We start from the raw sequence: 27,162 nt of genomic DNA, 5'->3' as shown, positions 1-27,162 counted from the left end.
TACACTACCAAATACCTCTGCTGTCAAGAAATAGCTGCCTGCAATTTGTGTATACCAGGTAGCTGACCTGCAGGTGGCTGGGTTGTATCACACGTACAGCTCGAGAGAGGTGCAAAGAGCTTGGTATGGCTTCAGTGCAAACCAGTTTTCTTCCTTTTCCCAAAAATGAAATATTTATTTACAAATTTAATTAGGTAGCCAAATACAAGTTTTTAAAAACTGTTTAAATGCAATACTGTAAATCTGAAATGAAGCACCAGTCATTGTTTGGCCAACACAACACATCAGAAAAAAACAAATGATTTGGTATTATTTAAAAAAAAAAATGAATCTGTGGCAAGCAGACCTTTTGCAGGAGAGTTAGTAACCTTCTGACACCTCTCAAGGAAGTCAGCAGAGCCACCTCCTTCTTTTAGCAGGGTCGTAGCATTCTTAGTTGAACAGCAAAAAGATCAGAAGCTCTACATAAAGCAGTAAGTTTCGACCTCGTCACATTTCATAAACTAAGCAGGATCAGGACAGGAATCCCTGAAGTCCATCAGGTAACCAGTATAGGCCCGGTAACAAAGGTATATGGGGTATGGAGCAAGCAAATCCCGAGTAGTTACCGAGCAAATCCAGCTGCAACTGTGCTGCGCTACCGTGTAGGTGGTAATTTTCCGCCAAGACACGCATCCTCATCACTGGTGGCCAGATTACTGCACGGCACTTTGACAAGTGCGGACAGTTGCCCCAGTGGCTCCTCAGCACTTCAGTAATGAAAATCTTCTTCGCTAATTACCTGCTGTAATCCTAGCCAAACACGGTCCTCTTCTGCTACCCAACTGCTAGTTAGCACAGCCATATGCTGTTTTAGCAGTTGCTGGCTTTTCAGCACACTGGACCACTGCACACTTAAGAAGGACTGAGGAGAAGAAAAATAATCAGCACTGAGGTGAAGGAATGTTGTCAACATCAGGGACACTGCCATGACCGTACGTTCCACTTACTGAAATGTTCAGTCAACAGCAATCTTGGATGTGGATATGTTTTCAGCAGGAAGAGGAAGCCAAACTCTCTATTATAACAGCAGGGAGTCAATTTGTGTCTCTCCGCTTTCCAATTCAAAGCTATTGGAATTCCTGAAGCACAACTGGAAATATATGAGTGTTTCACTACCAGGAATCTCCTTTCCAAAAGCACTTCCCAAAATGTCATCACACAGTAAAAGTTTTAAGTGATACAACTTCAAAAACTAACATAATTCAGCTATTTTCATGATTATTCTACTTCCAAAACGATTTCAACTTGCTCTGGAAAGTAGGGATGATAAAGGAACCTCAAACTTTCAAAGCCACACTGTTGTCATAAGAATATTTAAACAAATGCATAGACGCCATTTTTAACAACTTTATTGGTTTAATAAATGTTGTACAAAATTAGTCTCCGGAACATCATAAGAGCAAGAATTACACTGTAACTATATTTTGTTTACCGTATTTTAGCAGAGGGGGTGCAATTTATTTTCTGGAAAAATAGTATTCTCAAAATCTGAAATAGCTACTGATTTTAAAAGCAGCACAATAATATTCTTTGTCTTACAGCAACAGCCAGAAATACAAGTGTCTCATTTTTTGTCCATATTATTTGAACCAGAGGGTGACAGCACTATACCAATAAAGCTTAGTTTTGCATTTATACACTGCCTAACTGCAATTCTTTATAAAACACCTTCAGAATAACAGCAGTAAAACCAGAAGGGTAAGAAAGTATCTGAAAGGCTCAGTGGCTTAATACTTTTAACCACAGTAACAGATGGCTGAAACTGTAAGGGGAATTTCCATCCCAGTACAAATGTACGAGTCATAAAATCAAAACCCATTCCGAGCAAGGCGGTCACGTTTTTTGTTCTTTGAAGAAGTCTGTTCCTTTCAGCTCTTGTGGTAGATAGTCCTGCTCTACAGGTTCCTTGTACATGGGGTTATATTTATAGCCTTCACCATAGCCCAAGTTCTTCATGAGCCTTGTTGGGGCATTTCTCAGGTGCAGCGGAACAGGCGGCAGAGGTCCCGTGTGCATTCTCAGACATTCTTTGACATTGCTATACGCCCTGTATACCTCTATAGACTTTGGTGCTCTGGCAAAGTACACTACACATTGTGCTAGAATGACCTGGAAACAAGAAAAGGGAAAATGTTAAATGACTTCTTTAAGCTCTTTGGGAAAAAAGTCTGTTATTCAGCTTGTTTGTGCAGCATGACAGGGATTATGTTTTTAAACTGACCTCTGCCTGCTACTATAGTATGGATAGTGTTATTTAACAACAACAGCTCTTTGCGATTTTCACTGCTAGAAAGGAATAGCTACTTTACAATATCAGAATATATTATTTTATTTATAATGGAGAGAAAAAAAAATGGACAGGGCAAAATGATGTTAGTTCACATACCACATTTTAACAATAAATATGCAGTGAATTTTATTTCAAAAACTACAGTATCTATTTTAAGAGCTGCGATGTTCCCTTACTTGTCAAAGAAGGGGCGTGCTGAATGAACAAGTAACTAAATTTGCCTTGCCCTTGAAATCTCTGTTTCTTTTTATACTTACAGATAGGTTTTACAGTTTGCAGTACTTTCAATTCAGTGAATTAATGAAGCCTTTACCTCACATTCTGGCATTCCAATAAAGTGACAGCCTTGATAAGCAGCAACTGCTTGTGTTAAAGCCAGAGGATCTGCCAGCCCTACAAAAAGGGATCAGACAAAAGCAGGTTAAAGTCAGTTTACTTTAGTTACTGTCTCTTTTTTTTTTCCCCTCCTGTAAGATGGAAGGTTATCCATGCACATTTCGAAGTTGCTTTCTCAGATGTTGGAACTTCTGGTACAATACTTTGCAATATATAAGATATACTCCCTCCAACCACAGCCTTCCTTCTTCTGTCCCCTCAAAAAAAAATAAAGGTCTAAATTGTGGGTATGATTTTCAGACTGAATCTGTTGCCACACGGTGGCAGCCTGAGCAGTAGCTGCCCGTGTATGATTCACTTACTTTTTGGAATTGCGAAAGAAATGGGGAAATATTGCTATAAAGACATAGCTTCCCCAGATCTCAGAACTCTTCACCCATCACATACGTGCTAAAAGTGTTGCTGCATCTGTAACTCCGGTTAAGTCAATCAAGATGGAGCAACTAGGGAGCCAGCTATCAAATCTGAGGTTTGCAAGTCTGGGTAGGCATTCACCTTCCAGAGTCATTAAAAAACCAGACATCCCTGAAATACACACTCTCTGTGACGCAAGTTTACTGGTGACCTACAATCACCAGAGTTTAAAAGAATCCGTATTAGTACACTGCCAAAACCTGATCTCAAAAATATTTGTTTCTCCTGCAATAGGTGATCGTCACAATGACACCACATGTAGGTTTCTGTGTGCATATACAAAGTTTTTGTCGGATGTGGAGCATTTCAGTATTTTGTAGCTGTTTTGCATACAGCAGTTTTGGGGTTGTTTTTTCTTCTCAAACGCCAATTTTTGGAAACCAGAAGCCTGGCAGATCTTCATTCAACATAATATTCCAACATGAAATACTGCAAATACTGACCTATATCTTCACTTGCAAACCTCACCAGCCTCCTTGCCACATAGAGCGGATCCTCACCACCTTCAAGCATTCGAGCAAGCCAGTAAAGGGAAGCGTTTTCATCTGAGCCTCTCATGGACTTATGCAGGGCAGAGATGCAATTGTAGTGTTCTTCTCCTATTTAGAATGGGGGAGAAAAGATACACAAAGCTGTTAGGAGGAAATTAAGTGAAATGCATTTAAGGGAACAGAATATATTTTACTAGATCACAACAGGTAAACATAACCTGCTTTTTCAAGTTCTTTTTATGTATATATGATTATGGTGTTTAATTAATGTTTTCAACATCTTCATGCTTTGCCACATGGATCATTCCACTAACTACATAAGCACAACAGAGCAACTGCAGATGAAAAAGCGGATGTTTTTTTTAAACATTGCAAGGCAAACAATCTGGTTTTGGTACCCTAATGACCTTTCCTTCAGAAGAAAAAAAATACGGATACTTTAAGCAGTTAGGAAGACGACTCTATATAAATATCTCCTAACTGACAGAGTAAAGTATGAGCACATACAAGCCACTGACATTGCTTTTGGACACGCACACAGCTCTGAGAAGACAACAGAAGAATCAGAGAAATCCAGTACTATACACTAGTGATATTTTTAGAAAAAGAAATTTCAACTAAAACTTGAAAATAAAGTGTGCAGTAAATCGAACACGAGTTTGCTGTATTATATAGGGAAAAAAAAAGAAAACATTGCTGTGGATATTCCATGATGGCATATTACACAATCTGGAGGAAACAGGATAGCAGCACACAACCCTGGCAAACCCCTAAGAAATGCTGAGTTCAGTTGTGGACACCTGCACTACTGGAAGAGTTCTGAAAACTGTAAGCAGCTGAAACAAAAAAAAAAACCACAAACAAAACCTGAAATGCCAGACTGCTAAGTAAGGAGTCGGAAGACTGAATGAATTACAAGGAAATCTTTTTTTAACATTAAAGTTTAATATAAGATTAGATAAGGATTCCAAGGAGAAACAAAGCCATTCCACAGATCTTTTAGGGCTACAGTTAAAAACAGAGGGTCAACATTACAAATACTGAATGAGACCCTTCCTGCTTGCAATTTTTCTCTGTGCAGCTGGTTTTGGAATCATGCACATGATTCTTGTGCATTTCTTCTAATCAAATTTGTAAGAGTATTTTGCTGCAATATTGTTGTTAAACTTTCCACGTAATCTGCCTTTTTTATTTTTTGAAGTGCCTGGCATTCCTTGGCTCACAGCTAAGTGTGTATTATAAAGGCAACTGGCTGCATGCATCTAACAGCCATCTGTTAGTATTTCTCTTCTTCCTATGGCTAAAAGGATTTACAGCCTGAGGGCCGTATCAGAACACATCACCGTCGCTTGCAGGCCCTGCAAAGTAAAAGGCCGCACGCATGAGTTTGAAAACCAAAGCCCCCATACTGCTGCAATTTCTCCTTTCATAGCCAGCAAGACCTCCACCTCCCAGGTCAGAAACTGGGTCCATCTTCCTGCGTCGCTGCTCATGCTGCAGTGTGGTTCTGTGGGGAATTCAACACACGCGCTGCCAGCGTACGCAGGCCGGCAGACAGCTATTTTTGCTAGGACTCCACACAAAAAGCCCCGTGGTATGCAGTCATTACTCGTGCCAACACAAACAGCGTGTCTGTGCTCCGTCATAACACTTGAGTTAGTAGCAATAAACCCAAGCAGCTGAACTCGCACCGTCCTCTTGGAAGAGGCGTCTCTTGGTCTCTTAAAAGTAAGGAAGACAGCCTTTCAGTATCTCCAGAGGTTGCGCTCGCCCAGATTTTTTTGCTGGAGTGCTTTTATACACTGTTTGGGCTACTGTAAAGTGTGATATTTGGGGATACCAGCTGGAGAGGCAGAAGGAATCCAGCGGATAGGTTGGGACTAGAGTTACATACCTGCAGGGGACTTCAGAGTACGCAGGCTGAGAAAGGGGACAGTTTTCTCCCTTTCTCCTTCCTCACGAAGTTAATGTTGGTGACCGAGTCATCAACATAATGACAGTACTTACACACCAGACTTGGACTTCTTCAGAAAAACTGTGCAGTTGTACTTTAAATGCAGTTTCAATTAAAGGCAAAGTACAGTTACATGCATTGGACAAAGAGGTTTTATGTTTCTTTTTAAAAAATACAATTTATATATATTCTATGTGAGATACCAGAAGCAGGTTAAAAAAATTAGAACTTCTCACAGACCTTTATTTATTAGCTCTGTCTCTCAGGCTGGTTAGCCAACATACAGATTTTTGCCTTATCAGTTCAGTTGAGACAGACATGCCAACTTATCTATCACTGCTGTTCTGCATCCCCTGTTTTATCCTCTTGAAATCAAAACTCTGAAGAGTTTTTGGAATCAAAATGCATTTGCTCTATGCAGTTCCCATAAAGGCAAATACATTTCCGAAGAGAAACAAGATACTATACAAGAGGCTTTGTGGAGGACAGGATTTTCTAGTGTCTCATGTACACAGATGCACAAATCTTGTTGATTTATGCCCCTAAATTGCTTTATGTGCTCATGAACAGTTTTCCAGCTAATTTAAGATGTTGATTTATCTAAAGTCTTATTGGTTGAAGACAGGGAAAAGGCCTCATTCACTGACCATAATTAATATTTGGACTTCTTAAGCAATCCCTATTTATAAGGTAGTGCGCAAAAGTAAAATCACAGTCCCCATATCATGTTATTTTCTGTTTTAGCCAAAGGTAAACATCAACTGCTCATCGATAAACGACAGAAGAAAGCCTTGGAAGAAAGACTAGAGCAACAGCATGGATAAAAAGACTTCTCATTCTGGTCCAGCAGAAAACAATAAAGCTGGCAAACAACATTATGGCGTGAGACACCTTCTCTTTCCTCCTCCATAAAAGAGTACGGAACAATCGTGTTTCAGATTACAGAATAAATTAACTTCAGCTTAACACGTTCCCAGTCTTTACCATAACTGAACTTATGTTACCACATAGACAGTGAGACAAAATCCTGCAATTATTCTGATATTTATCTTTGGTATTTGCTATTAAATCAGTGTTAGCAGAGAGACACAATACATAAGAGGAAGAAGAGACAATACAACTCTATCTTAAAAATCTATTCGCTGTCCATCTGCAGTTAAACTTTAATTGATTTGGTTGCTGCATCATTTTCTCCAAAAATCAAAATTTAAAAAACTGCAATTAAAAGCTAGAATATGACTAAATAGCCTGTTTCCTCTCACACTGCAAGGGCTGCAGGCAGCTGCTGGCAGTGAAATTTGACTAGAGCTGTTTCTTTGTCCTTCCAGCTAAAACGCATAGATTATCTGCACAAAGATCTTGTCTTTACATGTCTGCACACAGATCAGAACAATAGCCTCATGACTGGATTACAAATAATTTCCTTCCTAGACGACTTGGTGAAAATACATAAAAGAATGCCCAACTATATTTGGCAAATTTCATGGAAGGTGACCAAAAATAAGTAATTATGTAAAATCAAAATTCCCTATTTACACAACTCTGATTGAACACTAATCAATCATTTGGTGCTTTCTACATGAACACACTACACTCAAATGTACGCTGCTGCTATCATGATTAGACAGCATCACGTCCCTCCACTTTGTAAGGCTGAAGCACTTTATATTAGAGGATTGTGGATTCCACAACAACTGTGATTCAAGAAGTATTAGCTAAAACATGCTACAAAAATATCTTTATTTATACCGTAGCCTCTATCCAGAAGCCCTTTGTACATAAAAGGACTAACAGCTATCTCTACTATTGACAAAAGTGGTCAACCAAGACACAGACTACTCCACAGAAGACAGAAATTTTGTAAAGGCATGTACTCAGGCAACCTGCTACTCTGACAGTATCTGTGGCTGGCTCTTTGGCATTTGTACAACCAAGAAAAACAGAATTTTCACCACTCTCGCCCCTCTCTGAAAATCTCTGACAAAAAAAAAAGCACCTACACAGAGCTCGAAGAATTTCTGTCATGGAGAAGGGGCTGACACATGCTACCTAGACTTGATGCAAGCCTCAGGAAGAGGCACTCTGTGCCATCTCTAACAGAGCAAACAGGCATAGGAGGGCTGGGAGCAATGGACACAGCCAAGAGTTCTGCGTGACAGTGGCCACAAGGCGACAGCAAACACACAAGGGACTACACGGCGTGAGACTTACACCAATAAACTGGTCAGATCTTCCGCTTCCTCCTAATCGTGACTTCTTCCTGCCACAGACCCCATAAAACTTTTCTTCTCCCTCCCCCTGCCTACCCTCGACTTCTCAGCTGCCATCATATCAGTATCTGCCCAGCTGACTTTTTCCAGACAATAAGCCATCATTTCCTCTTTGCAGCAAGAAGGCTGCAAACAGGCATATACATTTCACACAACCTCGAGAAATCTCTCATCACAGATTTTGGGTAGTGACAGTTAATTGAGCATATCAGATACAGTGGCAAAACAAAAATCAGTCACTTCTCCAAACACTGCTTGGCATGATTGTTTGGCACTATACTGCACAGTGATTCAAGTATTGCTGAAGAATTAGCATATGCATTCAAGGGGATTGACCTAATCTCTAATATTCACCCTGATTTGTAACCCTCTCATGTAAAAAGTTATAGTGGCCAACTATTGCGAAGCCTAACATTGCCAAGTCACAAATTTAGCAAGAGTGATTATCACATTAGAATCACAGAATCATAGAATCGTTTAGGTTGGAAAAGACCTTTAAGATAAAGGTTAGGAAGCCTTAAATGCAACTAGATTTATGTGACCTGCCCTAAGCAAGCTACAAAATTCATTACCTTAAAAAGCAACTCTAAAAATAAAGCAAACTGCTCAGGTTTTCACATAACATTGTTGTGAATGTGAGCATTTCCAAGACCTTCAAAGGAGTAAAAGTGCAATGGAAGATTTCCAACCCTTCAAGAACAAATCTCCTCATCAAAATACTTCTCCCTCTTTACATTGCAACCCTCTTAGAGGATAATATTCTAAAAATCTTAAAGAACAAATAATTTCACCATGCAACTGTTCACAGGGCAGCAAACATCTCTCAGCTAACCTACACTTCCCAAGTGGTAAGAGGAAATCTTGTTCAGAAGGAATTTCTGGGTGAGCCTCCTACACTGTAAAGGAAAAGTAATTTTTAGGCCAAATTTCAGTACAATCACTGTTTCACCAGAGCAACTGGTATGAAAAGGGGAGAAGAAACAGAAATTATAGAGGCTATCTGCTCTTAAGAATGCTGCATCTCAGAAACTGTATCAGGTACTCACCTGCTCGGTCATACAGGATGTGAGATCGCTGTAGCCCTTCCTTTACATGCTCTTCTGTTATCAGAATGCCATCTGCAGAACCACCTTTGGTAATATTCAAAGGAGTGGTCTTTCCCACTGTTAATCTGGCCTGAACTGCTAACTGGAGCCCATTCAGTCCAGTCCTTGCATCACCGTCGCAAAGGTAGGCTAGGGTATTCAGAGCTTTCTCCTCTATGTACACTGGGAATCTGCAACAGAATAACCATACACTGTTAGCCCCCATCATGCTCCTCTCCTTACGTATTATGCTAGAGATGGCATTTGTTTACAAAGTTTGAGAGGCAGTTGGGTTTAAGTATTGTTCTTAACTCATTCTGTCATGATTAAGCATTGCAGAGCCTGGGAGAACACTGTGGGATCCGACCCCTCCTCCTCCTGCCCCAACGCATGTTAAATACAATTGCATGTGAAGAAGGTAGGGCATGAGCTCTCATCTTAACCCCCTTATTTTTCCTCATCTCATTAAGTTCAATGGAAACTAGGGTTAGGGTTATGCCAGAGTACAATTCTGGCACAGCCAGTTGAACTTTACAAGGTTTTACTCCATCAGCATTTCACAGCTAGCACTTCAAATTCCTTGTTGGAAGGACAATGAAAAGGTAGGAAGCTGTCCAAATGCACGAGAGAATATAATGAGGTATGAAGTAATTAGCATGAGGTTTTAAACTAGCTACTAACAGTAAGAGTTGCTATCAGATGCTCTTTTAAAAGCAACAATTGGAAGGATTGTTCACATTGTAAAGCATATATGCATCCTACATTCTTTTTTTTAAATGGTAACAGGTATTACAACATAGTCACTGGGGTACAAAAAATATCTTACTAGAAAGAAAAGGCATCCCAATGCATGCAAGTCACTGTTCTTGCCATCTACTTCTCCAAGTGTGCCAGGACTATACAAACACATGAAAAAGGCCAAACCCCAGTAAACACACAATCTAAATGAACAAGACGGGAAGATCTGAGAAACGCAGCAACAGATCTGCTGAGATCTCATAGCAGGTCTATGAAAAATCTGGGAAAGTAACAACGTCCTCCAGGTCTTTCTCCAGGTTTTCATCTGCTGGGCTGCAGTCCCCACTGTCGGGACACATGCAAACCAACTCGCCTCTGCGCATTTCATATGCATACTGTTGAGGATTTGACCCTCAAACTTTAGTTATGTAGACAACCTAATGGCTAAGGTGTTCGCCAGGCAGAGGGTACAACTGATTTGATTTGGAAACAGCAGCTAGTGGAGTTAAAGCATGGCATAAGTAATGGCCCTAACTTAGCCATTTCTAGTAACTGGACGGAAAATCAAGAGTGACATGTATCGGTCGGGATTAATGCACAGAGCTTGGCGTGAGAGGCAATTTCTTATGAAGCCCTTGTGTGCCAAATAATTAAGGATTCACAACAGCCCTGCACTTCATTCACCAGAAAGATTTATTACTGTTATTACCAAAGGTGTACAAAAAGGCAATGCCAGGGTTCCCAGACACACATATCCACTAATCTTCATTACTGGCCTCCTCTTCCTCCTCGCAAACCCACTTTGCACTTGTCACACAAAAGAAAAAGACAGTAGGTGCTGGAAAAACTTTAACAGTCAGTATTTGAGCCCTCTCATGCCCACACATGAGAGGGAAAAGCTTGTAGAGCTGCAATCTTAATCCGCAGCACTGCAAGTGAAGGCTGACAAATGTCTTGCAGGGTTATAACCCATGCTGTAGAGGGTTGGCAGCAGGAATCACATCCTGTGGGAAAAATATATCTATCTATATACACATATGCATCTTGTCATATTTTTATTTCCACCTCCTTATTTCTCATGTATTTGATAAAGCTAGGAAAAAAAAAAAATTAACACGCACACACAGTGGAACTCCAAAATAGCTGCACTTTCTCCAAGGTGTTTCAAACACCTTCTTCATGTTTGAACGGGGAAGCAGAAGAATTTAACAGCACAGGGACTTATTCAGCCAAGTATCTCATGCATCAAATTCCTTGAAAATCAGGGAGCAATGTTCACCCCTCAGCACTACAGATGGGCACCAACTTTTTCTATATGCAATGAAAGAAGCCAGCAAAGAAAGCAAAAGCTATTTTTAAAAACCCAGCAGGCACTACACACAGATGTCCTGCTGCTAATACCTCCATCAACAGGGAACAAAACCAAATATGCTGCGCACCGAGCAAACACTTGGGATACACCAGCAAGGCAGACTGAAGAGAAGGTTTCACCTGCAAGGACTAAGCTCTTTGCCTGCTGTTTGCAGAGAACACCACGCGCTTGAGGCCTCCTCACACCGATACCCACAACTGCACTCAGCAACTGCAAGTGGAGAGGAAGTGTTGAAAGCACTAAAAGGCAGGTACTATGCTCGCAAGAAGCTAAGAACAGTCTGTCCCAAGCAAAGTTGAGGCCTCAGAGCACTTTTTCCATTTATTTGCTAATTAGAAGCTGGGCAAGAAAGCTGAGTTGTATTCCTGTCTCTCCAGTTTCACTATAGGACTCTTAAGTGCCCCGTTGACTCAACACAAGCAATTAGTATTACAGGAATTGAAACAAGTATGCACAAGAAGTACAGAAAATCTGGTTACAAGCAAAGGTCTTGTCCACTTCCACGGTGAAATCCAAGTTACAACATATTGGTAATGGAAATTCCGCTCCAAATAATGTATTATGTATTAGGCTGATCCAGTCCATGTCTACAATAATAGCACGACATACAGAACATGATACAAGAACAAGAATAAACAGAGAAAATTTCCACATACATGCTGTTTGCACAGTGTATTGATGACAATCACTGACTCGAAATAACATAATGCTTCCCTGTTCCGTAATCTCAGCTCCGTTCACACTCAGTATTTCAAAATAATAACATTTTATACTCAGAATAACTGAATTCAGTTATTTTTTCTGAGGAATTAAAATCTTAAATTCCATTTTTTTTTTTTATGATTTAACTTCACTAGGCAGGAGCCTAATTTCAAAATCAGGATGACAATTATTTCAATATCTTGGTTTCCAAAAGACACCAGCTGTATTTTACATTTTTAAGCCCATCCTGTCTTCAGAAGCCCAAGTGTCCTACACCCTTCCACTTTACCCAACTTCTGCACACCCTAGAACTGCAAGGCAGAATAACTCCCATGCTTTCTGACCTCTTCCCAAGCTCCTGATCCTCTTGCAGATGGGAAACCTTGTATTTTCTTCACTCTCCAAAATTAACACTGAACACCCCCTGGAAGCCAACGCTCAGTGTTGGTACCTTGTAACCAGTGATACTTGGAGACAAAAACATAAACAAGTCAAAAGGGACGCCCCGGGATCCATCACTCACTGAGCTGAAGGTGATATACTAGCTTAAGGAATGGAAAACTACCACTACAGGATAATAAATCTTTCTTCCAATTCCTCCTTATCTCCATACCCTCAAGAAAGTTCGTGCCAAGAAACAACATGAAACATGTGATGAACTACCCATAAAACCTGTACAACACCGCAGCGTTTGATCCAATGACAAGAGGGTGTAAGCAGTATCAGAGAGTATATATAAGGAAGTCCAAGCAAGGAGAACCTTTATGATGAAAGATTTAAAAATAATTGAGCAGAACATGAGATCAAGTACCCATTGCTTCTTTCACATATAAATCAATACTTTCTTACTTTCTCAGTGCAATTATTCTCACTACACTCACTCCTTGACAGATTGCAACACTTCTACAGGCAAATACAGTTCTTCATCTGAAATACTGCAGTATGATATGCATTGCTCACTGCCTTACAGCATTGTCTTTGAATGTCACGTCTCATCCCAGCAACTCTACTTCCTGCAAGGAAATTGGATGGATGTTCCAAAAAGGGAATAAATTTCAAAAAGGTACTGAACACTGAAGACCGAAAGGAAGCCCATCTTCAACATTGTGATTTACAAACCAGTGAATTCAAAACCTGTCAGTACTTGTAATACAGCCACTAACAAGCTGAACTGCACGATGTCTGGGCTTGCCAACAGGAAACTGGGGATCCTTTCATTTCTCTCAGCTGTGCGCCTTCCATGCTATCTAACTTCAAATACATTAATCCGCCATCCAGTTTACTGTCTGACTTCAATTAGAGATACCACTCTGAGGGCAGCACTTGAATGATAAAAATAAAAAGCCAAGAAAAGAAGAATTTTATTTCCTCCATCACTGACACAGTACAAGTGTAGTGCATCAGTGTACACCTGGAACAGGTTGTGCTATTACTGAAACAGTGTAAACTGCAGAAAGCACAAGCAAAGGTTCAGCAATATAAACATTCCTTTAACATTGACTTCTCCTCACTTTTCTTCATGAGTATGTTTCTTCCTTTCATATTCCCCCATCTTTCAGCTTAATTTACTGCAGGCTTTAAGAGGCACAATTTGATGGCAGTAAAGTTGATGAAAATATAACACAAAGCACATCTTATCCTAAAGAAATCCAGTAACTAATACAAAAACTGACAAAGAAGCTTTATGAGCATGATGATGTAACAAAGACAAAATTACCGAAGTAGGTAACACCTCCTGACAGTTCTATTTCAGCTTTACAGCAAGAAAAGGCCACAGCAGCATGAAAGAGAAGCCAGGCGACTTAACCTTAGCAGAAACCCGCAGCAATGGTGGAAGCAAGATAAGAAAAAGCCACCAAGAAAATTTAAGGAAATAGATTCAGGTAGAGCACACTTTCCTTTTGATGACTGCTGCACGTGCATGGAGTGCAGAGACGATGAAACCGATTGAATCATTCGGCGATGGCTGCATTCTCGTTGAGCACAAAAGATGCCTGTAGAGACTAAGGAAGATTCACCCTCACCTTATTCCTCAAGGTAATAGGATAGACCACAAAGAATCATCCTCTTCAAAATCTCATCTAGGTCAGCCATCATGTCAGACAAGTGATGTGGTACCAAGACCATCTGATAAACTGAGGCCAAGCAGCACATGCAGAACTTCATACTACACTTCCATGGTTTGGGAAGGGAAACTCACATAGGAAATGAAATCCAATATTCAATATACACATCTCTTGTGCCTTCTGGCTAGATGTCTGCAGCATTTTCAAAGTGGGCGTGCCCCACGTTTGGGGACATGCTGCCTTACAGCTCCTCTTCCAACTCTGGAACAAAGGTGAGCAGAGCGAGCAACCAATTCAGCTGTAATTGGTGACTTTCATTTATTCCTCAGGACAGCATGGCCACTGTTACCTGCCTGCATCTAATGACAGCCCTGCTTCATAGAGGCAGGGAATTGAAGGGGTAAAAGATGAGAGACAGCTGCTCCTGCAGAGTAGTAGGTGGAGAGGAAATGAAGGAGCAGAAATGGTATGGACAGTGAAGCAAGAAGGAGGAATTAACAAGGAGACCAAAACTGGAACTGCAGTAAGGGACAGGATGGCTTATAAAAAGCCAAACTCATCAGCAACAGTATGTATCAACTACAGACCAGAACCAGACAGCAGCAGGAAAGACGAGAAAGACTTAACACACAACTGCAACAAACACTCCTAAATTCTGAAACCCATTTTTATTTTTAAATGCTTGGCTCCCACGTTAGCCATTGGAGTGGGGCCCTCTCTCTCCATGGATAGATTTCTGAAACTGTGCTAGTCTGACAGTCTGCCTGCCAGGCTTCTTTCAGTTTGATGAAGCACCACACCGTGCTGTTTAAATCATCCATAGCTAATGGAAGGTTACAGATACGGAGAGTCTAGCGAAACCCAAACCCAAACAACTGCAGCTGAAACTATGCCTTGTACTTTAATCCCGTAGAGAAAGGAAAGTCTCCGAACCCCAGTCGGGGTGTAGCCACAACCACAGCTGTGCCATTACATTAAGGCTGACATGCAGTACTGCCCTCTCTTCTAAAATTCACATTACTACAATATGTAAAAGCTACAAATGAGTAAACCATAAGGCAGGGTACACTAAAAAGGGAATAGCTTTCCTTCCCTGCCCTGACCTCAGCATTCAGGTTAGCGATTCTTAGTGTTTACATTCTATGACAAAGCTAAAGGACAAAGTGGATTCCCCCTCATTTATTTCATACGGAGTGCTTGCCCAATTACCACCATGTCAATACACTGTAAATTACTAGGAGTACAGACAAGCATCAACATGAAGGAACTGTAATTACTTGCATGAAAGTAGCGCAATACCAAGCTTTATTCTTATCTGCCAGCTAGCCATTTCAGAAGGCAAATAACATCCCTTATGGACAAATCTGGACCTTGTTTTTTCCAAAACTCTCCCAAACGTTTAACGTGACTCTATCTGGCTTGGACAACAAGGAGCAGAGAAAAGCAAAGTCTATCTTAAAACAATCTATTAACACCTCACAGCAACAGCCCCCTCTCCTCACAGCATACCATAAAACATACCACAGCACCTATCCTGCGACTACAGAACAGTAGTATCCTCCTTGATCTTATTAAAAAAAAATTCTCAGAAAACAACAAACTTTTGTCAGGCACTTCCAAATTAATTTAAAAGGGGATGCCCCATCCACTACTTAATGGTAACATGATGCTTTCACAACCAGTAGCAAGAAGTAACACGCATTAGGACATGACAAAGACCCAGTTACAGGCTTCCACGGCAAATCCTCAGCAGCAGAATGGATTTAAATATCCTGGGAGGGTGAGTCAGGAGCTACAGATCCAAGTATAAAACTTTCTCTCCTAATCCAGACGGTGAAATTATGTTTTGGATGGAGAGAGCCAGTGCTTTGAATTCTCTCTCTCTCCTGTCACCCCCCGCCCCTGCCATATGCTGCCACTTCTTTTCTTTACTATCAGAAGTGGCTAGGGTTTCTCTTCCCACCCCCCAACTGCTTCATTCTCTCCCTGGCAGGCAGTCAATTCCTCGGGTTGTGTGCGTTAACACCCTGCAGCCCATAAAGTACTCACTCCGAGCACTCGCTGCTGCTGCCAGTCGCAGAGCTGTCGTGCTGGTCACCCTGGCCCAAAACCTGGACCCCTAAAGATTTGACAGCCCGCATCAGAATCGCCTCCATCGCTTCAACCGAGAGCTTCTCCAGGACGATCACCCGGCATCGGCTCAGAAGAGCGGCGTTGACTTGGAAGGAAGGGTTTTCTGTGGTCGCTCCTATCAGGGTCACCGTCCCACACTCGACGTGAGGAAGGAAAGTGTCCTGAGGATGGGAGGGAAGCAGAAAAAGCTGATCTCGATCAATGACAACCTGAAACATCCCATGTGAGTAGGCTACGTTTTTCGTGTCTTGTGAGTCTTTGGGTTCCCCTTTGATATGACAAATAACCTCACTGACAAGGCAGCTCATCTGCTCAGCTATCTAAATGATTTAATTTCACACACACAGCACGTTATGAGCTGTTCACCTTAGTAACTCGTGCTTGCACTGAGGAGGACACTATCAGCTGAAAAGAAACAGTGTCAAAAATCTGCAAATTTTTAGTTTATTTATGTGACTTTGGTTTATTGCTTGGCAAACATCAGATATCATGAAATTTCCTTATCAAATATAACAAACAGTGAGGCTACTTCTAAATACTCTTTGAACCAATCTTTAGGGCTACAGTTCCCTACATAATTCTATCAGATGGCTCAGAAAACTACAGGAAGATTGGAGTATGGCTTGATATAGAAACTGCAACCTGTAGTACAGAATTCAAGCTTTCCATGGCACGACTATGGTCTCTTTTTTTTTTTAATGGTACTATGGTCTCTTTTCTCGCAGAGAAGAGGGGACAACATTAAACCAAACAACCACCCTAGGCATATCCACATTCCAGACCTTTTTAAAGGTAATGCAGAATGCTACCCCCAGGAGGGAGGCTGAAATGAAGATATGTATGGCTGTACGGCAAACATTACTAACATGACTTTGCAGAAATAAAACTTCAGAAAAATGTCATATAAAGCCTGGCACATAAGTCAACTATAAGTATAGCTCAGATTTTTATTTAAATCTTTGAATCACAATAATTAAACATTGATTGGAAGTTAGTTATGGAATTTAATTTTTCTGTTTCTCCCTAATTCATCTACTAAAAACATGAACATTAAAATCAAAAGCCCAAAGCAAGCTATCATCTTAAGGCAAAGTGGGAAATTTTACAGAAGTGCTGACAAAGGCTTTTTCCAAAAAGCGGCGTAGTACAATACCTGCTGAGATTTATTGAAACGATGGATCTCATCAATAAAGAGGATAGTTTTTCTCTTGAAGAGTCTTTTTTCATTCTGGGCTTGGCTGATGACATCTCGAACATCATTTGTCTTGGCACTTGTGGCCGACAGTGTCACAAACCTCGTGCCATTTTTTTTGCTGCTGTTGGCTATGATGTGTGCCAGCGTAGTCTGAAACAGCAATAGGAGAAAGCTTTGTAAAAATTGTTTTGGACATAGGAAGTACTCATTTGAAGGAAATATGTAAAGAACAAAGCTGTATGTTCTGGACATAGGGACAGTGTTGACAGTTTACAGAGTAAGGTATTTTAGTTCATGCTATTCTAGCACACAGAAGACTTAAAAACTTCCTGCTAGAGGTAGCTGCCAATTCCACTGCTGCATTTCTAATGCCTGCACTTTCATGTACCAGACCTATTCAGTTGCAATACTGAAAAGGCCAGCAATGACAGCTGTCTCCTTTACCACAGAAGAACAACTCTTCACCAAATACATTTCTGTCACAGAAGATGGGCTGACTACAATTCGCTGCGCAGTTATTCTGTAGAGTATGTTAATGGTAAAGAGCTGGACTACCCCGAGACACCTGCAGGAGAGTTTACAGTGTAACCACGTTTAAGAAATAAAAAGCTACAATGTTGTTAATTAAAGCCTTTTCTATTTCCACTCCACATAAAAATTAAACTAATTAGATAGCAGTTCTCTACAAAAGCATGAGAATGTTAGTACTGAAAAATTACACGTATACTTAAGAAAATGTAACTCTTTAAATCTAAATAGTCAACAGTAATCAAATGCTAGCCCAGGGAAGTAAAAGACAGCTGACTGAACAAACTGTTGGCTGGTTTTAGTGAGCAGCTACGTTGTTTTTCTTTCCTTATAGACAACTCCTTCAAATCAGAATTTATTTATAGGGAATTTCACTGAGCCTACCAAAGCACAGAAGCAACCTCCGGTACTACCTCTCAGGCAGATTCACTACACCTGAACACATCACAGGCATACTTTTCAGACTTTCTTTCACAACCCTTAGCAAATGCAGGTGTACCTGCATGTCCCAAGCAGAGTGTATCTCTGTTTGAAAGTACTGCTAGAGAAAAATGGGATTCTTCCATCAAGCTTACTCTTCTATTAAAGAAGGAGCCCAAGGAGACCGAAGACAGGAGAGCCTCAGCAGAATAGGAGTGGGACAGGTGCTGACAAAACCGCTTCAGAAGATGTTCCAAGTACTGAGGTTAGAGCAGCAGGTGCTGCCAACCTGATCCTCTTGCAGGGAGGCTGCAGAAGCAACCACCTACCACATGGCTACCAGTGAAGTTGGCAGGACCTCATTCACTGCCCTAACAGCACTGCTCTATTTAATGCATCTCCTTGTCCCTGAAATGGCAACCAGCCCAAGATGGGAAAGGGGAGGCTAAGGGGGAGGATGTATCACTATTTATTCTTGCTTTAGTTTTAGTAAGGGCTTCCTGATTGTCTTCAGAAGAGGTGTCACTTCACATCCCGATACAAGACTGAAATCTCGTGTCAGATCCTCTCTCACTCCCTGGAGCTCAAAGCACCAGCCCCTCCCCTCCTTATATTGCTGCAGAAGACAAGACTGGAAAGACACACTGGAAAGTGCTTGCGGCAAAGCCTACAGAAATCAGGAAGATCTAGGAAACCAAAAAACAAAAGTGAAACTATCTTTGAAACTAAGCTAACAAAATGAAACCAAAGTTGGTGTTTCCTTACAAAAGGGCCTTGATTCAGAATGTACCTTCAGAGGATGTACCCATGCCTTAATAATCACTGAAAGCATGGAAAAAAAACCCATCAAATTTGAGGATGAAAAAGGACAAATGTACCTCTTCCTTCTCTAAAAGTGGCAGTGGTGGTGGTGAAATCAAGTGGCTATTCTTCTTATAGCTCCACTTGAACCGGCACCTCACTGCACCCTGGCCCTCATTCACCAGGTCACAGACAGTTTTGTTGTTTAAAAAAAAGCAGGGAGGAATTGTTTTTAAACACATGCACAGGAGTCCATATTTCTACCCCTAATTTAGGGAAAAAAACCATACAAAGATTTGTTTGAAAGTTACTATTAGACTAAGAATCTACTTGAAAACTGCTGCACAGCTCTCAGCCAGCATGTACCTCTCCTGCTCTGCCAACTTCTGGGTCAACAAAGGTTGTAATAAGAATAACATACATTGCTTTTCAAAACCAGCGCTTGACACGGACAGGCGTGTTCATGGCCTCTTCCTTCTGTTCTGCACAATCAATCATTTAGCAAGTAAAACTGCCCATCACATCCAGGTTGAACTTTCCCCATTCCTCTGAAAGCCTGTTATTTCCCATGAACTTAACTTTTCTATGCTGCTTTTTCTCCTCCCATCTCAAGCAAAAGTCAGAAAACACTACGCTGTTTTCTCCCTCTTTGATACTATCAGGTTACAACCTAGGGAACATATAACCCAGTGGAAACTTAAGCAGGGTAGCCTAAGTATGAAGGCACTAGCACAGAAGAACTGCAACTAGTATGTTAAACCCATAGTTTCTCTCACTAAATTCAAGGGCAATGTATTTGAGGGATAAGAAAAAAATTAAAAATCCAATATGAAATAAGGCAGAAGAAAACACACTGACTATCCTTCATTATCTGAAATAAATTTTGAAGTAGGTTTGTTACATTAGAAAAAAAGTCTTTTAAAATAGTGACACTGATGTTGCAATTTAATATGAATGAATATGCCTGTATTGGAACCAGCATAACAAGCAGGAAGAGGAAATCTAGACAAGTTGATATTCTGCTCCTTTTATTATACAGGTGTTTCTTCTTTAGATCATGTTTTTTCCTTATGGGGAGGAGCAGAAGTATTCTTTCCTGTAAATTAAGTGGTATTTATACCAATGAGAATAGGAGTAATCCTGCAAACTAACCTTTTGCTAACTTCACTAAAAATTACACCTTACAAAGCTCACAGTGTAATATCATTGCCCCTTCCAGAAATCATTCTCAGTTCTCTTCCATTTATCACACCAAACTGTCCAAACTCAAGCCTATCATCTCAAGTTTTATGCTGAAAATTGCAATACCTTACTGACTTATCTGTTTAGACAGGCTAAAGAAACGCCATCATAAGGAGCCCTTCTGAAATGTGGAAACATATCCACCAAGAAACTCATGAACCGTTACTCACCAATGAATAACACTTTCAACTTGAGCCTGTGGTCACTTATTTCCAGATCCATTACACACAGAACAAACACTTAACTACTGAAACTCTCCTCCACCGTCCTGCAAATTTCTTCATGTCAGCCCAAATGAGAATATCCTTTCCCAAAGGCTGCAACCATCCGAGATTTACAAAACCCACCAACCAAACAAAAAATAGCCAAACAAGCCCACTCCCAGCAACTATGCCACCAGTTCTTCCAGGCTTTGATACGAGTTATGGATGAAATAAAAGTAACCCACAAAGAGTGCTTGGCTCCACACACCTCTCACTGTCAGAGCAGATAAGTCAACCAGATTTGCTATTCCGGTTAGTCGGATGTTTGTACTAGGAGACAAGAATTTTCTGTATATCCACAAGTTTCCTTGACTGGGCAACTCTCTTTGAGTGTGACCTATTTCCCTATTCTCTGTGCTGCCCCTCGTCAATGCAACCTCACACCCATGGCTGGAAGAAAATAGTAAAAACCAAGTACAAATTAAGCCTGTCCTATTGATGCTGATGTTCAATGACTAACATTATCCACTTAGAAGTAAGGTGGCCTTTTCATTTTTGCACCTCTTTACCAGGCCATTAAACTATGCCCACTGCATTAGCTCACCAAAGCCCCTTCCAGGAATAGAGAGTGGTACTGCCTAGCTCTCTTCAGAAAGTAGAATTGAAAAAATTGGGAAGAGATTAGCATATATGGTCAGATCATAGTCAAGAAGACTCCAGCCAAGCAGTTGACTGTAAAACCTAAACCTAATGTCACTCTTACCTCACTGTTGTGGAAGATCAGGTAGACCTTGTTTAGGGATCTGCCTATGGTTGCCTGTTCATGGAGACTTTGCTTATTCATTCTTAAATTGCATAAATTTAGCAAAACAGCAGTTGTAGATGTCAGTCACAGAAAACACATGGTCTCTCAGGTTACATCTATACTGTGTTCAGCAGTCATGTCAGAGCTCCTGCATGGTGTGCAGAACAGCTCACAGTTGTTCTGTTCCAGCCTCACAGCCCTTTTTACCTCTCACAGCCTTTTCATGAGGAGTTAACATCCATACTACGCTTTATGGGAGCACACTGGTGCAAGAGCTCCTTGTACCTGGATGGGCCCTTCCAACATACATGCTTCTCCCAACAAGTCTGGAAGGTTGTATGGTCTGCTAGGCCATGTTTCGGTGACCAAAGCAGATCTGGCACAGATCTGCACCAGTGTATAGACTGCAGTGCAGCATGGATTATTCGTGAGCAGGGATAATCTAGTTGGCATCTAGGCCTCCCCACCAAGTGACTTTGCTGGTTTGTTCCAGAGCAAACCACTGTGTGAATTACGTTTGCAGCAGGGATGAAAGACGACTGACAGCCTAGTGCAAAACACAAGCCCAACAGGCTAGCTACGCCTATAGACTTGTAGGGTCTAAGCTACGTTATCAGAGTTCTGAACTGGCATCCTGCTTTTTTCTGCTGCTCTCTCGACTATGACTTTCCTTGTATTTTTGCCTCTTCCTTTATTCTGGCCAGGATTTCCACATCTTTGCTTACATTGTGTTGCCATCAACAGCCTCTCCTCACCCTCAACCCTCTCTTTGAGGGCAGCAGGGCCATACTGTGGTTGACAAGCAGTCAGGAAAGGCCACGCTCTCTCTCACTGCCCTGAGTAAGACAACAACAGTGCCAGCATCCTTGGATGCCAGCCAGGGGAGCAGTTCCCTGGGATGCAGCTTGAAAAGCTGGGGTCTGTCCTACCCAACACTGCTGAGCTGACCCCAAGCTACCACACTGCGTCACAGATGAGCCGGGCTGTGTCTAAAGGAAACTGGCAGGATAGCAGAGGAACATGGCCCAGGGACACTGGCCCAGGGACACTGTCTATAGAGATAAACACAATCAAAAGTGGCAGCAGTTGGCATTTATGTAAGGGCAGATGCTATTCTTACCCATCTTGTTTGGTTCCTCACACCCCAAATAGTCCACTGTGAGACTACTGGAGGAGTAAGGTGTCACTGAACAACAGCCACGGCGTGTGGTTTGCAGCACTTCCAGAATCCAAGTCTGACCAAGCACAAACAGAGGCAAGGTCATTGCATAATGTTTACTGAAATGGAGCTGTGCCTCCATTTGCTGCATCCAGATTTGTCTCCTTATATTCCATCCGCTTTACAAATATAATTGTATTTTCTCTTCCAGTTTTCTCTTCCTAGTGCACTACCCTAAGTTATTCCTGATTTAGATTGGCATAAGCAAAATCAAGCACACTGTATTCAAAGCCTTCTCCCAGGCAACTGCAAAGACTAATTTTTCAGCATTGTTCCAGACTTTCACTCTACGCTACTGTAAAAGATATCATGCATTTTCAGCTAAAAATCTCATGGTAATCAATAAAAAGAACTCATTACTTCAAACAGTGCAAATCAGGCCCCAAGCAGTATGAATAAGAGAAGATGAAATACACTCAAGTAATCAAATAGCCATTTAGGTAATCACTTGAATTAGCAAAATAGAAAATGCTGGAGGAAAGGGACGATAAATGTGCGGGGAGCAAAATACATCAGTTGGATTTGCTGTCTGTGTTTCAATGTGTCATATAGCAGTCTTGAATAAAACCAAAGAAATACAAGGGAGTCCTAGAAATAAAATATAAACTCAGTGGATATTTGATAGAAACTTCAAAGACCACTTACTGGGGTTTTTCATGTTTTGCACTCACATCAACATGGCATATTTTACCTTAGTACTAGATTGCAGATATGGACCCCAGAAAATCACGCGTGAATGTTCTTTGTCTTATCTTTTGTAGGGAGCGGGTTCCAGACAGTTGCTGCCTACATTTTTTCTTGTTAAACAGCAAGAGGGAATGTTTACCGTATTTAAATACAGAATGTTCAGGTTTATAAGGCTTAAACCGTATCTGTGGCAGCTAAATTATTCAGTGCTCAAGTTACACTGTGTCCCCCCGCTAACTCTTTACTAAAATTGGTGCCCCATGGCAGACAAGCAAAAATCTAAATCCCTGCATTAAGGTGTCATAAATCACAGTACAGCTTACTTGGATTACACTAGAATTCATACAGGCTTTTAAAAATTTGCATAGTCAGGATGAACAAGCTAACTGTTCCTAAGTTAATAACCACAGCACCTCTTTGAGGCAGCGTTTCTTCTTCTGGCCTGTGTCTGGTCAGCTTCTTAAAAGCAGAAAGTATGTCTTTGTGTTCAACACTTAATAGTGACAAAAGTAAAAACAAAAACAAAGACTCAAAGCCTTTTCACCCAGAGCACCTTGGCTTCCTAAGAAATTAGAATGACAAATTAAAAGTACAAAGATCACGCTCCCTTAAAATAAGATGACTTAATACAGATGGAAACTCAAAAGAAAATAAAGTCACAACAGAAGTACCCTGATTTTGTGTTTTCAGTTTTGATTGTGCTTCCTTGAATATTCAAGTGCAGCTGAGGCTGAAATCAACTTGGGCAGAGTAGTACAAAGCACATGTATTTTTACTCAGGTACCTAGCTTTATTACTTTCATGATAAAAATTCTCCAAATGTACTCTTGAACTACAATATGAAGTACTGTATTTATAGCAGTTTAATAGCCAAGATTATCCTCTTCTTGCTTAGAAAAAGTCTACTTCTGCTTAGACTTAGAAAAACTACTACTTCTCATAAAGGTCCAGATTGATAAATAATACATAAATTAATTTGAAAGTTGGCTCCAATGATTAATTCCATCTCCAGTTATTTTATTTTTTTTACCTAGTCCTGCTCCACCCTTTTCAAAAGAAGTATCAATTAGCATGGCATTTGGCTGTGGAAATGGAGAAAGCATAGATGGGCTGCAATAGCCAGATTCTATGGGTAGCAGGAGCGTGAAGAGGTTTAAGGAGTCTATGACCATCTTACACAGCACTTCTGAATTTAGACCAACATATCTAATCATACTCCTATTTTAGCACCTACCCTCTAGTGTAAGGCTATTTTCTTTGATGGGCAGAGCTTAGCACATGGGCTTGTTACATTTGAAGCTACGTAACATGCAATTATTTCTTAATATTTTTCCCACTGAAAAAGACTGTACCTAACAGAAAAAGTTTTTGATTATCAGTCCAACCAGGTCCTGAGGCAGTGAGAATACTTATTTCTCCTTCACAAGATCTTTCAAGTTTCAAGCACCGAGTTATGTAATTCTTCACATAAAAAGAGAAATAGTCTTCCTTTTCATCTGTCTATCCTCTACCTGTTTCAGCTTACTTCCTCATGAAATGTTTTCTTAGATGTGTTATATACGTACAACCCAAAGAGTAAGTGAATGAAGCAAGCAGGTAACCACAGACTTCTTCTTCCATCTTTAGGGGGACTATTTTGCCTTGCAACATTAAATCTGTAAGGACAGGAATTTAATAAAAAATATCCAAGTGAAGGATAGAACTTTCAGCCATTTACCTGAGACAGACAATATGATTTATGGGGAAGAAGGCCTGAGATGAAACTATATTCTAGCACCATCCTAGAAATATTGACAAGCATGGGTGAGGGGAAAAGTTCAACTTTTTGCAGTAGGAATTTCTGGTTCAGCCAAGAATGGACGGTCCATCAATAGCTAGCGGAAAGTATGTAGCCTCAAAACTGTTTGTTGAGAAAGAGCAACTTAGAAAGGAGATGAGCTACCCAACAGCTTAAGTACTTGGAGAGAGAAAATATAACAGATAAATTGTGGAACTGTTCCTTGGATGGGGCAAAAGGCGCAGTCTTGAGGCAGGTCACACAACTGATGAGCAGTAGAATTTAAACTCTGTGAGAAGCAAGCTTACTAAATACAACTCTGCATAAGGAATATGGGTGAGGAAGACAGGTCATGAGAAAGGACAATGAAAGCTGCGTTATTACAGGCATGAAACAGATCACCCGTTGTTCAAAAACAGTCTTAGTACCACAGGAGGTTCCTAAAGAAGACCTGAAACAAAGCGTAAGCTGTCACAAGCTCATGAAAAAGCATTTCCATTGCTAAAAAAAGGTGGGTTCATCAGATCACAACCCAAAGGTCACTGAATTCAGTTTCCAGAGACTGTATGCGGCCTTTGCTTTGTTACCACTGTATTTGTAACAGCATTTTTTTTGTAAGGAAGAAGGGCTTCAAGAAAGAGCAAGCAGACACTGTTGACACAGATAACAGGAAACAAAAGGCAGAAGAGTATGAATAAATACAGAAGCAGGCCCCTGAACATGTTAGTGGATTCCTATTTATTAAAGAATTCAATTCCACTTCTCTCTCTGGCCATCTTGCTTCAATCCACCTCCCCTTTAATGAGTTTTTAGAATCATAGAAATCATAGAATCATTAAGGTTGGAAAAGACCTCTAAGATCATCGAGTCCAACCGTCAACCCAACTCCACCATGCCCACTAAACCATGTTCCTAAGAGCCTCATCTACTCGTCTTTTAAATACCTCCAGGGATGGTGACTCAACCACTTCCCCGGGCAGCCTGGTCCAATGTTTCACCACTCAGTAAAGAAATTTATAGAATCATAGAATCATTAAGGTTGGAAAAGACCTCTAAGAAATAGCCCTTCTTTACCTCATCTCCTCAGATCTCTCTCTCTTTCTGATATTACCTCGTTATTTTAAAGTGGCAATTATTTAAGTTCACCAGCTGGTTCTTTTCAGGTGCATGTTATCTAGCCTAAACAACCTGTTGCATCATTGCTAACAGTACTCATCTATCAATTATTCTCCTTATTGGAATTAACTGGCATTATTATTCAAATACCATACATATCAAGTCTCTTTTTATCTTCAAGTATGCCGAGAAGAGCAAGCTGCTGCTCTGTCCTTAACTTCTCTGCTAGCATTAATTCATTAGGCATTATTTTCCCTATCCCAGATTTCCCATGCATACTCTCACGCATAACCAAGACATCTATCTATATATATAATATGCAAAACTTAGTGCTGTGCACACATTAGACTGACAGAGATAACCATGTATCTTCCTTGCTTAGCTTTGCCCCCCTGCAAATCTGGAATATGGAGAAAAAGGACAAAATGAAGGCGAGATCTTCGAGTGCTCCCGCCTGACCACACCTGAGGCATTCATTTGGTCCTTCCCTCGCTAGAGCTGTGGATCACTTCACTGCTGTGCTGTAATTACAGTGCCTTTTGGGATTCACCATGGTCAGCCCCTGCTATCTTAAAAGAGGCAGAACAAGAGCGTGCAGCAGTCAGATCCCGCAAAGACCATCAGTTTCAGAGGGTTTTTTTATAGGTGGATGGCCTGGCCACAATGTTAGCTCCCTTCCACATCTGAGCTGCCTTCTGTCAGGGGCCAAAATTTGTGAGCTAAAGCAAACCCTACACTAGTAATCTGCCAGTATTTCACCCCATTTCCTAGGTGTTTTTACAGATTCTGTTTTGTTACTGTTTTTAAGCTTCTCAGCTTCTGTGTTTTAGTTAATGGCTTTGGAGTTTACCAAATCTAAGTTATGTGAAACCAACAAGGGCATGCGTAACCAAAGTGCAAGCTGCAGGGAGTGGGGTTGGTGGGCGTGAGCCACTTCAGTTTTATTCAGGAGGCAGGCTGTGGTTTTGTAATCCAAGTGAAAACTTGCTGGCATCAGCCAACATAAAGACATCACAGAAGAAGCTAAGACGACGGGAAAAGAGTGAATTCAGAAAAATAAACAGGTCCCACCCTTGAAGTTCATCAGCCTCGAAAGCCACATGAAACCGAGAAGGGCCTGAACGTCCAACCCGAGCTTGCACGGTGTGAACCTATGCCCGGTCGCTAATCGCCGCCCCCCTGCGCCCGGCGAGCCGCCCGCCGGCGCGGCCAGGGC

At 41.0% G+C, this 27,162-nt stretch overlaps 1 protein-coding gene and 1 long non-coding RNA gene across 3 annotated transcripts in view; one reads left to right on the top strand and one right to left on the bottom strand.

Moving 5' to 3' along the window:
• Positions 1-1,368: 1,368 nt before the first annotated feature.
• WRNIP1 (Werner helicase interacting protein 1) lies at positions 1,369-19,140 on the bottom strand. 2 transcript variants are annotated; one of them, XM_009279194.2, is made up of 7 exons: positions 18,176-19,140; positions 17,107-17,298; positions 15,870-16,114; positions 8,904-9,133; positions 3,586-3,741; positions 2,646-2,725; positions 1,369-2,151 (listed from the first exon to the last, which is right to left on the bottom strand). In XM_009279194.2, exons 1-7 carry the CDS (start codon positions 18,179-18,181, stop codon positions 1,876-1,878), a joined length of 1,185 nt encoding a protein of 394 aa, XP_009277469.1. In that variant the 5' UTR covers positions 18,182-19,140; the 3' UTR covers positions 1,369-1,875. The 2 variants fall into 2 exon arrangements, with proteins under 2 accessions (XP_009277469.1, XP_009277467.1); XM_009279192.2 differs by lacking the exon at positions 18,176-19,140 and having other exon boundaries at positions 17,107-17,517.
• The window catches only part of LOC103898827, a 16,255-nt gene continuing 5,181 nt past the window's right edge, over positions 16,089-27,162 (top strand). The window contains exon 1 of the long non-coding RNA XR_657569.2: positions 16,089-16,176. This is a non-coding gene — a long non-coding RNA (uncharacterized LOC103898827). The remainder of the gene's footprint in view (positions 16,177-27,162) is intronic.

The sequence above is a fragment of the Aptenodytes forsteri genome, unplaced genomic scaffold (genome assembly GCF_000699145.1).
Source record: "Aptenodytes forsteri isolate BGI_AS27 unplaced genomic scaffold, ASM69914v1 Scaffold81, whole genome shotgun sequence".
In the NCBI taxonomy this organism is placed as follows: domain Eukaryota; kingdom Metazoa; phylum Chordata; class Aves; order Sphenisciformes; family Spheniscidae; genus Aptenodytes; species Aptenodytes forsteri.
This window is presented reverse-complemented; position numbering and strand designations above follow the sequence as displayed.